Raw genomic sequence first — 18552 nt, 5'->3', positions numbered from 1 at the left:
ACATGCCAGTTTCATTCGTTTGTAGACGGACATCTTGGCTACAGTCATGTTTTGGGATGAGAGGAGAGGAAAAGCAGCAGGTTAATGGTAAAAGGAGAAATATTCATTGAGGGGGGGGGAAGTTGGAAGGTAACGTCATCAGAAAATGCAAGCCTTAGACACCTGCTCCAACAGACTTGAGCCGCAAGATTACATTAACACACATTTGTAAAAATGTCATTTCAATTTAAATGCCAGCAGGTCATCTAATTCGTTTCCTTTTGCAGCGAGTATTTAAAATTTGGATACAATATAAAAACACTAATAATAGTATTTAATAAAGTAACAATCATATGGCAGACAGAGGTCAAGCTGTGTGCCAAAGGCTGTAACAGGTTAAAGGGCAAAAAAAATAACAGTGGAAAAAGGAGTGAGGAGAAAGGGGAGACGAGGGGGAGGCATTCAGGGATAGAGAGGCATGTGCAATGTCTTCAGCAGCAAAACTCATACAGTGCTTCATAAATTTGTACATCCTCTACCCATTTGGCTAAAGGAGCGGATCACGTACCTGTATCCCATCATGCAGCAGTAGTGGCTCTGTCCGTGGCATCGCACTATTCCACTAATCTACATCAGCCAATTCATGCTACTATATAGTCAAAGCTGCAGTTTCACTGTTCCACTCCCTGAGGGAAGCTTCACCCTAATGCGTGTTTCAGTGTTGTTGGGCAAAATGAAAAAATATGTATAAGGTGGCCCTTTTTTCATTTAAATGTGAATTCGTAGAATATAAAATATACCACTTATCTACATCCACAATAACAAATATATACTATGACATACTATGGTGGCTAATGTTCGCCAATGTAAGCTCATATCGGATTGATGCTTGAGTAAAACGTTCATGTAGTTGTGCTTATATCTTTTTAAATGGTCTCCGACTCTCCGCACACTAAAATCGGGGCATACTTGACAGAAGCTAAAATAGTTGACAGTCTCTTTTAGCATTCCTCACTGCATTCTCATTGAACAAATTGAGAATTTGCAAATAAGCTAACTTTGGTATGAAAGTGCTTGAGGTGGGCCTGCATCCTCATTGGGATTGTACATTTAGAGAAAATAAATGATGCATGACGTGCAATTATTCCACGTATGTCTATTTTAAATTAATATCCTTGTACAATAAAACATTTTGGAGAAAAGGTGCTCTTGCTTAAGGTAAGACTGAATTTTAAATTATGGTTACATAACAAAAAAAAAACCCTCAACTGCTACTTGAGATAGTGTAAGTAGCCATATCATGTCTATGTGGTGAGCTTTGTGTGTGTTTATGACTCTGTGTGTGTGTGTGTGTGTGTGAAGCTCTGAACCCAAAGAGAAGTAGGAGTGAAAATCCTCAGAGTAACACATTCAGATTGCTGTGACTCTGGGCAGAAACAGTCCCTGGTACCCATTTCCTCATTGCTGAGGTGCAAAGAGACAGCAGGCTAATACTGTCTGGCACCTTTACAGGAAACGCTAAACATCTTTGACTGTTGAGTCACATTCAACAAAATAAGATCTTAACTATAATAAATATGTTTCAGTTCCGGCCAAAAAAAAAAAAAAAGACAGAAAAGAAAAGCAGGTCATAATCCATGGGGCAAAGGCATCAGGGACTGTTGTATCCTGCAGCATGCATGTGTGCCTCATGAGCATGCAGAGAATGTAGTTTTGGTCCAGCTGTTAACTGTTCATATTATGGCAGACAAGTGCAGCAAGGCCATCAATTCATGCTGATATTGCTTCACTTCAGAGTTTTTTCTTGAGTATTTAGACCACAGTTTATGTTATAATGTTGACTATTGACACAGGGAAGGGGACTAATGGAAAAGACAAGACACATACATACGCACACACACATACAGACAAAATGTCTTTGACATCTGACTTTACTAAACCCTGATTCCTGACTAGAATGATAAATTCATTGATTCCAGGGCATTCCTATAACTGATGATTCAACATTGATAAACCCTGATAAACTGTCTGCATGGGTGTGATCAGCCATCAACTCCTTTAACCCATGTCTAATCACTTCTCAATGGCATGAAGCTATCAGGGCGCTATGTTGAATGGGGAGGATGTCCCAACAAATGCACAATTCTGATATATCCCCCCCTTATTCAGTAAGAGTGCAAGGATAAATGATTCAATAATAATAAGAAGCATGCTAAATGAGCAGAAAACACGTTGCATACTACACTAAAATAATACTTTAAAACAGACTTTAAAATTATGAAACATTATCTGACAAATTTTAGATTCCATTTGTTATCGGCGTTAAGCCAGAGCACAGAAAGCCAGCACTTTGGTCTTTACATTTTTGCTGGACAGGTCAGGGGATTTGAGTTTCCTCTGTTCAAATCTTGTGTGTTTAACATGTTGCTGGTACAGCACCGCCACCTAGCGACCAACTACTGCCATGACACGTGATGCAGTATATTGCAGTGCAGCAAGTAAAAGAAAAAGGGCCCTGCTGACTGTCCAGATTCCAAAGGCTTGAGTCTGGCGTGGTGACATTTCAATTCTAAGAGGAACTGGTCTCTGAAACCCCCGCAGGAGCAGCGTCAGGACCCCGAGTTTAGTAAGGGGGCTGAGATCACAGAGAAGCACGGCATAGGAGGGACCAGATTGTTTTGATTGTGTTTTGGCAACCAGGCTTTTTAGGATTTACAGAACTTCCCACATGGCCATTTTGTGCTCTCTCAAAGTGAAGCTACAGACAATACTTACATTGACAGAAAGCAGATAAATTTAAATCACAGTGGTCCTTGTTTATGTTCTTTCCCTTGTGTTAGCTCCTCTAAATCTCTGACAAGTCAGACCTTATTACTTTCCTACGGAACTTTCTTGGAACAGAACACTATAAGGAGGTCAATCATGGGTAATGATAAAATACGAGCAGATAGGCCTCCAAATGTCAAATATGAATTTGGATTGGTGGAAAACCGCAGAGCTCATCGGCCACATCTGATTAAGTCACACTCCGTATATTTGTCCTTTCCAACCACTAAAAGCGTCAGCTGACTCGGGTCGGTGACGAGGAGTTAGGTTTGTGCTGTTTTCCCTTTGGTCTGGTCTGGTCTGCGCACAGTGTAGGAATGAGAGGCGAGGAAAGGGATGCAGAAGCTACGCTGGTACATGCAACATATATACAGTATACTATTTGCTGAGGAGGAAAAAAAACATTTGCACTGCACTCTGGGTAATAATACACCCATGTTCTTTTTACTCACAATAAATCACTACCAGTGAGTAGTTAAAATAAAGTGGTGTTTTCCAATGGCAGCAGGAAAGGAAATACATCAAAAGTTTGTCACTGGTCATAAAGAAACATGGGGAAAACAAAAGAAGAGAACAAAATATGATAGAGCAAAACATACTCCTGTAAACACACACAGAATCCCTTCGCAGTCATGGAACTGTCGCCTTTCTAAATTCTGTTGTTTTAATAAGAAAAAACATAATCTCTACAAATTCAATGCGAGACATCAAGGTACTGAAGACGTAAACCAGTTCTCGAAATAAAACTGTGACAATCTGTAAGAGGAGAAACGTCTGAATAATAAGTGACACAGGCAAAGGAAGGAAATGGAGGGACTTTGTTTCAAAACCAGGCTAAGTCTGTCAGCCTGCTAACTGTTAGCGTTAGCTGAAATATGGGATACCTGTATTCATAAAAAAAACAGGTCAGGAAATATTGATGTGCCATTCCTGCCTCAGTGGTAAAGTTATGTCATCCATCCAACAAAGCTATTTGCTTATTGTGAAAAGCTACTATTTTATTTAATTCAAAGACACCTTATGCCTCTGAATAGTTCAGATAGTACATGTGTGACGTCAAAAGCCCTGGCAAACTTATCTGAATTTATTAAAGAGCTAGAAAGGTGTTGATTGATTATTTTTTATTTAGTTATAGAATATTTTTTAATATTACAGAAATAATTTCTCAATTAGTTTGAAGTCTGTAAATGTAGGTCCCTACAATTCATTCCCAGTTTGCAGAGAAGAAACATTAATTTAATTATTTATCCAAATGGAACCAACATTCAAATATGACAACGCCTACATTTCGACTAGAAAAACAGAGAACATATTGATTAATGAGCATTCCATCATCCATATTATGAATGTTCAGATGATACACAAACACTTTCTCAAAGCTATGATGGTGTCACATGTTACCTTAAAAGCACTGTGCCACACCGACATAACAATGATAATGGGAGGTATATTATTAGAGTAAGAATCGTACAGTCAATATAATGAGACAGATGGAAGGTTTTGAGAGAGAGGAGGAGAAGAAGGGGCTTTAATACGGCAACAATAAAGGTGCAGCTACTCACGTCGTTTACAGCCACACTTCTTAATTCGCTTAGGGTCTGTGATGTCATCGTGACAAGCTTTGCAGTAGAAAAATGCTCTAAAGGTGACACAGTGAAAATGTTTAATACATATAGTGTGATGTGAAATGATTCTGCCCCCTTTGTATTTTTGGTTTACTGGTAAAAAAAGTAAAATAAAAAGCACTACCGGTAAATATCAGCTGTTTGGAACAAACACATCCGACACAAACAGTCCAATAGCTCAGCAGCTTACAATAACATGGTTAAATAGTACTCTTAATAATGGCTGCAGTCACAGAATTATGAGGTTGTTATTAAAACACTGTGCCAGCCTTCATTTACTTGAAGAGTAGTCTCTCTTTATCGTTGTCATGAAGGGAGTTGAACATTGAGACTGCAGTGATAAGTAAAAGTAGCATCTTGTGTTTAATTAGATAACAGGGCTGACTTTAACCAGCGAGCTGTCATTGGGGTGGTCAGATTACCTCTTTACTTCTTTGGCATCACTGGCAATAAAGAATCCCAGTGTTCCCTCCTGCATCTTGACATGGTTGCCTGGGTTGATGAGGATACTGGGGAGTCAGAGAAAAAGACACATCATGCTGATCAAAGTCTGGGCAACACTCCGCTCATTTACAAATCATGCTAATCAAGAGGAATGGTACACACACTTTAAGTCATTCATTGGGCCTGTGCTTCTATTATATTGGCTGGACCTTTGCAGCAACCCAGTTTTGAGACCAAGGATTGATCTGCTTGTATTTGTGGAATTCCACAAACACACCTGCTTCCTTAATTTTGAATCAATTTGCTGATGATAATGTTGTTACTGACATGGAAGGACACCAAGTATAGTACGCGCATGTCTGCACACTGAATTTCAATTATCTTCTCCACAGAATGACACTGGTTTGCCCCAGGGTGAGAAGGTGGGACAGGGAGGTCAATGAGGAAATACAATCATGGCTATGGGGTGGTTTTAGTCTCGTTCAATTAGTTCTCCAGTCAAAACAAATGCCGTGACAGCCACTAAGACAGGGCTCCGGAGCTGCTATTGTTGTCTTCATTAGTATTTGACAGTGGGAATAAGCAGCTCACTTTCTGTCTTGTTCGATTTGTTCTCCTAAAAAATAGAGATGAGCTTGTTCTGGAAGGTCAATCTTATATTATATTATATTATATTTGATATATTCTAAAATGCAGTACAGAATGTTGATTAAAGCCACACTAATCTCATGGGATATACTGGTCAAATCCTCTTCATTAAGAAAGGCAGTAAAATGAACTGAAAGCACTTGAAGTGACCAGCTGTATCATTCCCCATTAATTAGACTGAGACAAAAAAAAAAAAAGTACACACTGCAACCACATACTGTACATTCACACACACACACACTGGTCATTAATGGTCACCTGTGGGCAACAATCATCAATGATGTGAGTGTGAATCAGGAAATTAGAACACTGAACTGACAAACCTTTGAGGATCACACTCCTTCAGAATATGAGCCCCGGTGAAAGATGATAAACTTTCATCTAAATTATTTTTGCTAATAATCCTTAAGGTAAGGACTTTTTCGTAATCTTTCGGCTTTGAAAGAAGTCATTTTAAGGTGCGTGTTATTTTTGTATAGCCAACAAAATCCTTTATCTTGTTTCATCTTTCCTCTGGGCTCTTCAAAAGATTGGATTGAAGACAATAAAAAATAGAGCAATTGAATCCATATACTTATCAGGGCTGCACCGGTCATGCAGATAAGATTTTTCTTTTCCACATTCTTGTAAGGAACAAAATATTATTTAAACATTCAACCAGATTGAATGGCCCCCCAGAGGCATTGTGCCTGGCATGCTTTTCAGTGAAAATAAATGAAATAAACAGGTCAAATCAAGACAGTTAAACAAACATTGCTGCCCAAATCTGAGATTTTACAGGTGTTATTTATCCGAGACAATTTTTTTAGAGGTAAAACTGGTGAACAGAAGCATCAAAACCTCATATTGTGAGCAACAAGGCAGGCATCGAACACTTTATGTTAAAAGTGCCATAGCATGCATTAACTGAACAGCATGAAGGACAATAATCAAACAGAAAGATATTGTCACTGCAGTACAGGTATAGAGACAGATACGTAGATGCAGACGGTTGCAGTAACTTCTGTGCAGTTGGATTGTTTCTCAAACACCAAACTGACAGGAAGTGACCTCACTTAGAAACATCTACTCGAGACACATGAGAATGACTCTACACAGTGACTGCGACACACAAACAGGCACGCACAACTCTCCCTCTCAACAATCGTACACGTGAGCACACGCACAAACATGCACAGGTCACTGAGAACATGAGAGAGTGATGGAATGCAAAAGTGAAATGTGGGGCTATAGTTTTTCAGCTTTAGTTTGGATAAACTGTATGCTATCCAAATGCAACAACTCCATGCCATTTCCTAGTGTGTGTGTGAAATGATTAGGACAAGATTGGTGAAGTGCTGCTGGTGTAATAACACCATGAAGGAAAAATGCATGCTTTTATACCAGTAATTGTCAATAGCAATGGTAGAAACGTTATTTATTTAAAGGTTGAATTCAAAACAGAATTTCAGTGCTTGCTGACACCTTATTTGAGGTCTGACATATACAATATCCTAATTGATTCAGAAACAAAGAAGCATTAAATACTGTTCTATGTGTGCAATGATTTAAAAAAACATGAGCAGAATAATCAGCTTGGCAAAGTAGGATAACAACTGAGCGACACTGAAAAGGAACTGAAAGTGAGCGAAATAAACTAAGCAAAAAGCTGGTAAAAAAAACAAAACTGAAGATCAAATAAGAGGTAGATATGGAGAGGGTGAACGTTTGGCCTTGGTACACTGACAACAGCAAAGACAAAGGAACAGCACTTCTACAGACACATCCAATTTATCTGTCCTCTCTCTGCCTGCAAAGAAGTTAGTGCATTAAGCACAATGGACACCATTAAAAAGAGTTAGAAAAAGAGGCCTGTGAAATAGGGTTTGGAAAAATGTCCTTGGGGAAACTCTCAAAGTCAGAAGCTTTAAAGTGGTGAAGATTGGGTGGAACTTTGGAAGTAAGATAAGGTAGAGGGCATACCGCTTTCGGCTTCTGCAACAACAAGAAAAAATCTCAAATCAAACAGTTATCATGGACATAAAAGAAGAGGAGAATAAGACCGTTGCTAGAGTTTCTCTGCCTATTAAACAGGTACAGTGTGCCTTATACAGCAGCATGTGATGCAACACTGTACTGACACAATTAAGCTACTTCATCCTTGCAGAATGGTGAGATACCTGCAAAATATGGAGTTTATTGGGTTAATCTATCAACAAGTGTGATTAAATAAAATATAAATCTGTGGCTATAAATAGATGGCAAGAAGAAAAGATGGGTGGCAACACCAACATCATTCAAATTTTAATTTCAAATGAGCTGAAAAAAAACATTTTCAATAATTTAACTCTGATAGATCAAGACCACACATAGAAACTGTGATATATTCACATTACACCACTAGATACGCATTCACAACTAGAAATGACACTGTTTCTAAATACTTCAATTTAGCTTGTAAGGTCAAAATAACTTTCCATGCAACCTTGCAAGTACATAAAAACATTTGAGATGGGAAATGGGGAAGAGATGGTGGGATTTGGCAATTTGAGATTACTGACTAATAGCACTTCATGCTGTCGCTGTCATACAAACTGAACAGGCACACAATAGAATCGAGTTAAGGAAAAACATGACAGGAAATAGATCTTGTTAAACTTGGTCACCTACGTGTAAATGTTGCGCAATGTAAGCAAAAGGTCAGTGATATTGTTCTAACGCGGTTAAACGATACTAGCCTGAAACCTAATTGAAACTGCAGCAGGTTCTTTCTGTTTCTTTCTCCTACAAGCACTGTTTGGTAAAATTATCAGGCATATACTCAGGTTTATCGAATAATCAAAAAGATGTCATATGTCAGGTCTCTTAAAATGGCAATGTGGGAGTTGTTTTTGCACTCCTGCTTTTTAATGAACACAAGAAAAAGAGGAGTAAACATTGAAAACATTTCCATTGCAGGCTTCACGGATGTATGCTCTCCCAGTTCTTTACACAGGTTGTTGTGTGTAACGGTGCCTTGTGTCAATAAGAAACGCAAGGCACGCTGACTATTTTAAAAACAGCTTTTAATCAGCACATCATTCAGCTATGATGCACCAATGTCATCGATTGCAATATTAAAAATCAAGAGTATTAAAGCTGTAAAGGAATTTTTTAGTTGAAATATAAGTCAAATAGTAGTTATTTCTTTCCACAATGAACACAAAGAATGCTCTAATTCACAAACCTGCTCTCTCTCTGCTCAGATTTGTATTCGATGGCAATGAGCAACAGCTTCAGCTTCACATAACACAGCCTGCAAAACACGTACAATCATTAGAGGAGAACAACATAAGCAAAGGACTGATGTGTTCAGGAACCTTTGACTTTCACATCCTCACAGTCCCTCTGCCGTCTTTATTCCTTCACTTCAGAATTGTTAGCTATGCACCACTGACAGTGGGCTTGCTTATTGGGGAAAGTGTGATACTTACTCACAGACAGTGGGGAAGGAGAGGCCCACAAAGGCACTGGACAAATACTCTGTGTACATCTCATTAGCCACTCCTTCTAGGTAATACTTCTGCCATGTGTCCTCCTCAATCTGACAGAAACATAGGCATGGAAATGTCACACGTGAAGATAATAAAAGAATAAGAAACATTTGTTTTGTTTTTTTGCTAAAGCATCCTAATGTGGTCTGCAGATGTTCAGCCACAACGTCAGCCTGGCCATTATAAGCTGATCCATCATCTTTATGACATGCGAGCAGCTCTTTGAAAGAGACAAGCACCTCTTCAATTTCTAGCCACAGAAACACTGAAGTGATTCCATACGAAATGTCACAGTAAAATATGATGTGCCAGGATGGCTGAAACACTCTAATGGCAGTCTCTCTCTGGACAACAGAGTTGTCCAAACGTCCCGTGTGCTGTGTTTGATAGATCTAGTACATCTGTCAGCAGAAAACCTACTGCATTCACTTACTTCAGCCTCACCTCCAATCCTTGAATAAATTATTTAACAAGCAATGAGCCATTGAAATGCTATGTTCTTATTACTTTAGTTTGTTTAGAGGGAGACAAGGGTAATTTTGTCCTCTGTGTTACCTCAATGAAGGACCTCATGGAGAAAAGGTTGGCTAGCATTGTGGACAGGCCCTGAGCCAGACAGCTCTGGGCTATGAAGCCTGCCTTCAGCTCCGCCAGACAGATAGCATCGTCACCCTCCTTCCAGTTCCAGCTTGGAATGTTCAACAGATGGGCCTTCATCAAATGACAGAAGAGGTCACAAGACACAGAACATTAGACACATGGTTCTTATTTCCTTAAAGAACATTTGGGTTATTATTATTATTATTATTATTATTATTGCTTTCTGGTAGGAATATGGCGTTAGATGAGAGGACTGATAGCAATCTCATGTCTGGATGGTAAATACTGCCAACATTCAGTTAGCTTAGCTGCACACAACTGCTGGAAATACCACATGATCATCTGCATATTATGAAACCTCATACAAAGTCAAATTGTTTTCGTTATCACTAAAGCATGAACAATAGGAAACCGCTTTCCAAGGCTACACACATGTCAGAACTAAATTCTGTAAAAATGTGATAAGATGACCTCTGGAAGAGGAACTGAGAAGCTAGTGAGTATACAAAACATATTCAATTGGATTTTCATTACTGTGAGGAGATAATTGTTACATTATCCCAGTGAGGGTTGATAGACCTGGAGGACTTGCTTTATTCAGATTTGCCACATGCTAAATGATGCAACGCCAGTTCATTCCTCCATGCTGGAAGCCCACTCCAAGCAATTGGAACCATGTGTTTATCATCAATCATTTAATACTTTTCCACAAAAATAAGATTATGTATCTGGATCCAATTTTCATTTCAATATACAGTAACTTATGTCCTTTCAAAGGTACATGAATCCATTCAATGACTGTATTATCTCAGCTACAAACATGGCAGTGCAATGTCTCTATCCAGAAGACCATTCAACTATTTATATTCGCATCTTCAAACATTTCCATCAAAATCAGTTTCCAAACAGTCCTTCATAAAAAATACTGTGTCAGTGTCTATTTAAAAATAAAACAATCTTACCGGTACATGGGAAAACATTTACTTAAATGCTGAACTACACTGCTCCTTATATGCCTCTAATCACAGAAATCAACGCAGTCGGCAGTCAAAATAATCACATAAATAAGCAGGTTTTCCAGTAATCACTGACAATATTGAACTTTAAGGTATCCTTAGAAACTCCACACTGCAGTGTATTATTTCCAGACTGTGAAAGCCTAGTGTCAAGTATCACAAGGCAACAAAACATCTCACCTTATTGTGATATTGCAGCATTTGTGTGATTATTCTTATCTTGGGATGGTAGTTCTTGATCGAAATAACCCTAGGAGATTAAAAATGGGCACGCAATTGGATGAAGTAAAATGAAGCATTTCATTTAGCCCCCTTTCCAAAGATTTTCCAGAATCTGCACTACCTCATGATGTTGGAGGCGTCTTCAGCATCAGGATCCGCACAATATTTGTTGGCTAGGATTAAGCAAGCATCTGCTGACTCAATCTATACATGACAGACCAAGAAACAGATAGAATGACATGATCAGATAAATCATTGGGGTGCACTCCAGACAGCCCCCCCCCCCCCCCCCCTTTTGCGCTCTACACATGCTTTAATCGGTTTCTCCACGAGTCCCGTCACCAACTGTACCTTCACTCTGGCAAGATCGTGAGGGTTGAGAACAGATCCCTGGTAGAACTCTACTTGGGTAAAGTGACGTTTGAACAAGGCTTCCAGCTCAAGATTAGGGGAAATACTAGCATGCAGAGAAAAGATGAGAGTGGTCAGTGCATGTGTCACTACCTCATATACAGCATGTCCAGGCATTAAACCATGTACTCTGCTGACCTACACATGTTGAGGAGGAAAAAAATGTACTTACTTATGAAGAAAAACAATTTCTACATTGACATCATCCCTGTCCTTGTGTAGGAAGTCTTTAAGGAAGTTGGAGACACTTTCGAGGGTAATATGACCACAGACCACAATATGCCTGGAAGGGAGGAAAAAATCATCTTGAGTGGGCAACATAAATGACTTTAGACACTGGCATGTCTCCCAGAGATAATAAGTCAAACCAAACCACTCTAACATCTAACTCAAATTTGAACTGAAAAAAAAAATCTTAATACATGTCGGGAAATTTCCTTTCAAAGCAAACTACTAAGTAAATTATGTCTTGCCATAAAAGTGAAATCCCCCCCCCCCCCACCCCCATGCAATGAAACACGTCAAATTCTGTATGACAAGTGCAATCAAACACTTAGCTCCACATTAGAAAACCACATTAGAAAACCTAAGATATGATCACACAGCCCACAGCGGATGGATTATCATCCGTTCTCAATCTAGAGACTGTCCTTTCAGCCAAACCGTCCCTTGTGAGCTGAATGGATGTTGACAAAAACATGTATATCAATATGCTTGCGCTTTATACAGAACATTACTAAAAATGTTCAAAGTGATTTTGAGGCCTGCGGTTTCCTCAAACTCTAAACAGGCCCTCAGAGTATTTGCCGGGTCTCCTGGCGAGACATGAGGTGCATTGCAGCAGCGGGATCTGTCAGACACTGCGCGGGGCTGATTACAGTAGTGAGGAAGTACAACATTAGATTCGGAACGGTTGTTTAGCTGAGGTTGTGTCCGTTTGAGTCGCTGACTGCGCCGTGGATCGAAGTGATTAAAGGGCGCCGTCATGAGATGAAAATAAAACTGTCTCAACAAGCCTTTTGGTGCTTCTGTAAATATTAAACTTCCGTTTCCCTCTACTAAGAGAAATCTTTCAATTCTGAGATTATTTATAATCACTATGACTAATGAAAAAAAAGTATTGTCTTTGAGATTCTTGCACGTTTCAGGTGATCTTACTCATTAATTTTATTGTAGAACCCCAGCCTTCTGCTCAAATAGGAGAAAAGATATTTATAACACTTGGAAAGTAGCGCTAACAACCCTAAAGATCGTGATATAGTCATGGTTTAACAATAATCTAGCAGATTTAAAACGCATAATAGACCTCGATTTAACTGTGGTAAGATGAGTTACACTAAAATTAAAAAGCAACATGTCTGAACCCAAAAATGAGGAAACCAAACAAGAATCCAGTCTGTATATTGACATGGACTAGTGTGGACACTTGGCAGACATCATAATTACCCTTTAGAGGCCTGGAAGGCAATCTGTTTAAAGACAATGGCATTATCCAAAATTTGGAAGGATGTACCATGAGAGAAATTAAGCGCTTTATCTGGGAGTAGCAGCTTTGGGTTTAATACCTTGAGGATGAGGTTACTCTTCCCTAAAATAAAACAGAAAACTCTCGCGGTCACATCTGTTCACTGTTTAGGTTCTTATAATCAGACTAGATTTATTTCACTCAATCCTTCTTATACATCAGAAGAAGGCTCTGGCTATCACCCCGACTCTGACATCTCCAACTGTACAGACAACAACTGAAATCTGACTCCGTTTGGCAGGATTAAAGGAAAGATCCTTATTGAAATTAGATTAGAACCATAGTCCAAATCATCGAGTGCTCTCCTATGCAGCGCCAGATGGACGGGGTATGCCTCAACTGAAGCACACATGGCAAAGTGACGCAACAGACATATTGAGCTAATGGCAGTTTGTGAACTTTGCAGGGCATAATGGTTTACGCAGATGCCGCCTTTGTCCTTTAGGAGAATGAGCAGCCGTGACTGCATGGTCGGCCAGGCTTGAGCAAAGGGCTGTGTGGTCTTGAAGGCTGATGAGCTAAAATGTCTGTGGGCACTGTAGCGTTTCGAACAAGATGTCTCTCATTTCAAGAGATGAAAAACAATGGTAATGCTTTCCTATTCCCAGCATCCAGATTTCCTTCTCCCAGAATTTATTCATACAGTGTGTTATTTAATTTGTGTGGTTTAAATTAGGGATGTCCCAATCAGATTGTTTTGCCCCCGAGTCCGAGTCATTTGATTTTGAACCGATACCAAGTCCCGATCCGATACTTCTATAATACATAAAAAAGTGAAGGCGAGTGAAGAAACGGATCCAGGGTACCCCTTATTTTTTATTTTAGCATCTTATTTCAACATTTAACTCTTAAATAGAGCTCCTCTGTGGCGTAGCTTAAACATTCATGTAATAAATGAAATATATTTCCACACCGCAAACACACTCGCGCGCCAAGCTTCAAGCTGCTTCTGTATTTAGCCAATAGTGGCAGAGAAAGCAAGTGATGTCATGCCGCACGCGTTACCATCTCTGTCTGCAGTAGAAGGCTCACTCTATGCCACAGCGTAACTCCAGATCTGATGGAAAGTAGTGTCCCATTCTGATCGAGTCCGCAAGCTTGTGATCAGGCCCGATTTCCAATCACGAGATTGGATCGGGACATCTAATGAATTGTAGAGACACACAGCTAATGTGAGCTGTGTGTCTCTACATAGAGACAGAAGAGCATTTGGTGCCTGTCATTCACTCTCAGGAGATGATTCAAAAGCATCTTCCTCAAATTTTAAACAAATTGAAACTGAGATCATGAGGTATAATAATTCAACCATTTAAAATTCTCCATACAGAGAATTCCTTTCCTAAATGCATAGCACAGCTAAAACTATCAATAGACTCAACAGAAGAAAGAAACAAATCAACAGAAAGGAAATGGACCATTTGTCACAAAAATAAACCAAATTAACCCAGAAACTGAAAAAGGAAAAAAAGCATGCACACAAAGCAGGCGGTATGGGAGCATCAAGGATGCATGAACAGGAAATGAACCAATGGCGCTCAAACATCAGCAACAGAGGTCATTCGCTTGATACTGCTCTAATCCTTCGGTAAGGAATGCAACTAACTGTAAGAATCACTGTTGATCTTTTTATTGAATGTATAGATGAACATATATAGACAAATGATCTCTTATGATCAATACAAGAATCATAAAGCTGTATACAGTCATTACGGAACTTTTCAGAGTGCAGGTGCTATATGGTGTGTGTAGTCTTAACTGGACAATATAAAACAGGTATGGTTTCCGTTCCTGACTGTTTGTGAGTGTCTCTGCCAACAGGCCTGATGCTGCTAGACCTTACGGAGGACTTTCAAAGGTGTATGTCAGAGTTCAGCCAGGGTTTAAGCCAGTTTCTGTGCCAACACCGCTGTCGAGGTTGGGCCTAATGGAAACCATGGAGTCATAATGGAAACCACAGAGCCCAGCGTGCAGCGGGCGCCAGCAGAATTCAACACTTGAAATTATTACATCAGCATGCTCAGGGTGAGGGCTGTCACTGCACTCATGAGTGTGTGCTACACTGCACAGAGTACCATTAAAGTTAGCATGACACACGAATACAGTATGGATCCAATGTGTGTCTCTCGCAGTTCTAAATAACCCTCAAGGCCTGTTTCAAATGACAGCTTCCAGGCAACATCAAATATGGGCTGCATTTAAAACAGTCTGTAATGCGTCATGACCTCATTGTTTGTGAACCCTGTAATCAATCAAACACTTGAAATCTCCTAATCTCATTTCCATGATAGACGTTTTTGTGCGGACAGCTGCTAAATGATTGAGCCACCGATGGCAATCCTGAACCCACATGACAAACCAGTTCAGTCCCTGTCAGGTCCTGTTCGACGTAAACACAAACACAACTAAATGATTGCCCGAAAAGCATGCATGATACCCAGCGTGCTCGGCGGGTATCTTCTGATTGTCACCAGATGTTGGCGCTTGCATATCGAACCGGAGAGAGGAAAAGAATGGGGGTGAGAAAAGAGAAACTCAAGGGTGTGGGAGAAGCTGCACTCGATTTTGACAAGGGCTTCTCGCAACACTCATCTGCACTGAGCTTGCGGGTCAAACGTAACATTTCATCAGTCTTATTTCAAGGACAGGCAAACATTACTGAACAAAAGATGATTCTTCTTTAATCTCGTTTTGCTGACTCCCTCGAATCTGCTATTCTGGACAGGCTGGAAGAGACCAAGTGAAATTTGGCAAAGAAAACCCAGGTGAAAAAGAGAAAACTGCATCGGAATAGATACTGAGCTGCACGGAAGAAAGAGAAGGAAAAAGAAGAACCCTCCTTATTCTGGAAATACCAAAGTGGGATTAAAATCCATCTGTGTGCTGAATATCAGTAGGATTTGAGCCATGGGGGGGAGGGGGGGGGGGGAGACCACAGCGTCACAGATACTTTACAGTGCACTATTGCAAGAGGCCAGTTACACATAAAAAATAAGACCATCTGGAGACAAACTCCACCACCATCACACAAACACGAGAACCAAGCAGGCAAAGCAAGCCAAAAGCAGCTAAGAGGCTCCAATGGGAGCAGAGGCATCCAGCATTCAGGGTGTGGGAGCTGACTGAAGATCAGGGCCAGACTTATGGAAAGCATTGATGATGCGATGGGCAAGCAGTGACAGACAACGAGGACACGGCTTTTTCATGGAGTTTGCGATCAATCAAAAAGCCACGAGACTGCAGGTCATAGAGAACATGCCAGAAATGATGCAGTAAAAAAGGCAGTTCCATAAAACAGGCAAAACAAACTAAAGCCAAATGAAACAAGAAAGGGAAACATACCCTGCAAGATTCATTGAGATTGATGATTCTTATAGAAGACCACCAATAATAATGCATTTGCAGATGTTTAAATCTTTTATGTTCTCGTTGGATTTTTTTTGGAAGTGGATAGGATAGGGGTTTCATGACCATTTCTTTTTTTATGAATTATGTACAAATTCATCCTTATAGGCAAGACAGGATTTATGAGGGACTGAGTGAAAGTAGAATAAGAAATGGGGCCACACATTGTGCACAAACACAAGCATACAGCATAGAAGCACCACAGGTTAGTACACTGCCAGTTCAAGGTGGAGCAGTCATGAAAGCTCTATTTTCCAAATTAAAGTAAAGCGCAAAAGGATGTTTCACAGAGGACAAAGAGGAAATGAGCGGCACACAAATGGCTTCAGGGCAGCACTGAAAGAAGAACAAGAGAAGTGGAGAGCAGGGCAGAAGAAGAAGGGGACAGATAGAGACAGAGTAAAGAAGAAATGGGCATGGGCATGTGTCGTAATGGCCAAGGTCTCCAGTCACGCAGTGCGACTTGGTCTTATGAAATAACTTTATTGTTATAAAAAAGATCAAGTATTGTGACCCCCAGTAACTATAAACTGAAGGGGGGGCACTTGAGTCACACAACCACACCTCGTCTGGATTTCAACTTACTTTCTGCCTCGTGTCGAGTTATAACTCCCGCCGAATTTCTTCCGATTAAGGATGAGAGCAGCAATTTCTGGCACGTAGCGAGCAAACATGGCCTACATGCATGGAACAGAAAAAAGAAAAGGCATGCAGAGAGGGTTCTACTGCACACAGGAAAACAGCAGAACCATCTGGAATACTTACTTTCTTCCATTAACCGCACTATAGGAACCACCATATTTCTTGCGGTTTCCTATTAACTCTATGATTTCAGGGACGTAGCTGGCAAACATGGCCTAAGGAGAAGATAGAAGACAGAGAGAAACTAAAAAAGAGACTACTAGGGCTCAAAGTGGAGTGGTGAGGGAACTCCAGATTTCTGAAGAGAGAAAACTATTACAAGTAGAATGCTCTCTTTTCTTGTCACAAAAATGAGAGAGAGCTTTATGTGTGTAGATAGAAATATATATATATTCAGGAAAGCAGTCCTGGCTTTTAAAGATGCTCAGTTAGTGGGCAAGAATTTGGTCACAGCCAATCAATAAATTGGTATATCATCCAAAATCTCTCTGGATAGCAGAATTCTAAAAGGTGAAGGAGCCTAAAAACCTATGTGCCATGTTTTGTCCAACAAACACAGATGATCTGGCAGGTTGATTTGAATAGGCCCACCTGATGGTCCACAGCCGCAAAACGCATTAAGACCCATTTGTTTGGCAGGAAAATGAGCTGGGTGCATTTTGCAAAGTCTCACAGCCTGCTATGCTAGCACGGGGTTGTGCTGCAGGTTGTTCACCGGCTACACAACTAGGCTAAGATGTATGAAAAGAATCTGCCAATCAATAAAGCGTCACCCTGTACGTAGAATCTTAAATCATTATTGGAAAGTGTGCCTATACAGGACCAAGAATGATGTGAAATGACGTGAGTTTAATATATAGCTTGCTTTTAAAAAACAAATCAAACATCTGCAGCCTGAAGTCATTATTCAGCCGCGGGTGGTGATAGGAAGCCGGTTGAAAGACTGACCTAAAGACTTCCAGAGCTCTCAGCACTGACAAAAACACAATCTATCACCATGGCCACAATATAGTACACATCCGCACAGCTGCAGGCCATCAGTGAATAGGGGTAACTCTGTGATTGGGTTGGATACTTTCTTTTGTCTGAGAGAAAATGGAGGCGGCAAAGTCCTCTGCATGCGAGTGCTCACAGGTGTGTGCGCACCCATGCGTGCTTCTGAGCAAGTTTCTGCACTAGTGGCATCCCAACAGGACGCAAGATCAGAGGAAGGTGAGGAGGGAGTGCAGGTTGCTGTTGCTATGGTAACAGTCAGGCCGGTCTAAGCCTCATCTCCCTGCCCCTGTGTTTGTTGGAATTGTGGGAAGGAACACGGGAGGTGGGGTTTCCTGAAACCGCAACTGCTTGTAAGAGAACAGTAACAACATTATCAGACAAGATATTTTAATCTAATCAAAAAGAGGGATGGCACACGGGGGGGGGGGGGGGGGGGGCACAGAGGAGCACATGGTACTGTAGCTACGATGGGCAAGACACAGTAGGCTAAAAATACAGACCAAACTACACTATGACAATGATCAAACATTTGCTGGCATGTTTAAGTAGTATATTTCTGACATTGTAGTGACATCACTGAGCTAAAGTATCTTTAAATATACATCATTATCTTTTTTTTTTTTTACTGCGGTATCATTTCATTTACCATTTTCAAAAGTCTACTGAGGGGGTCAGGCAGGATGTAGGATTAAATAAGGAGAACA

At 40.3% G+C, this 18552-nt stretch overlaps 1 protein-coding gene across 1 annotated transcript in view; it reads right to left on the bottom strand.

Annotated features, from left to right (window-relative positions):
- The window catches only part of LOC137895773 (calcium-activated potassium channel subunit alpha-1a), a 108536-nt gene that overhangs the window by 27097 nt on the left and 62887 nt on the right, over positions 1-18552 (bottom strand). The window contains exons 9-20 of the mRNA XM_068741283.1: positions 16976-17067; positions 11456-11566; positions 11224-11329; positions 10994-11076; positions 10831-10900; positions 9590-9745; positions 8975-9084; positions 8728-8796; positions 7485-7496; positions 4853-4939; positions 4368-4444; positions 3258-3266 (exon numbers count right to left, since the gene is read on the bottom strand). Of these exons, the coding sequence (XP_068597384.1) occupies positions 3258-3266; positions 4368-4444; positions 4853-4939; positions 7485-7496; positions 8728-8796; positions 8975-9084; positions 9590-9745; positions 10831-10900; positions 10994-11076; positions 11224-11329; positions 11456-11566; positions 16976-17067 (982 nt within the window). The remainder of the gene's footprint in view (positions 1-3257; positions 3267-4367; positions 4445-4852; positions 4940-7484; positions 7497-8727; positions 8797-8974; positions 9085-9589; positions 9746-10830; positions 10901-10993; positions 11077-11223; positions 11330-11455; positions 11567-16975; positions 17068-18552) is intronic.

The sequence above is a fragment of the Brachionichthys hirsutus genome, chromosome 7 (assembly GCF_040956055.1).
Source record: "Brachionichthys hirsutus isolate HB-005 chromosome 7, CSIRO-AGI_Bhir_v1, whole genome shotgun sequence".
Classification (NCBI taxonomy): domain Eukaryota; kingdom Metazoa; phylum Chordata; class Actinopteri; order Lophiiformes; family Brachionichthyidae; genus Brachionichthys; species Brachionichthys hirsutus.
Note: the sequence above shows the minus strand (reverse complement) of the source record. Positions and strands in the feature narration are given on the sequence as shown.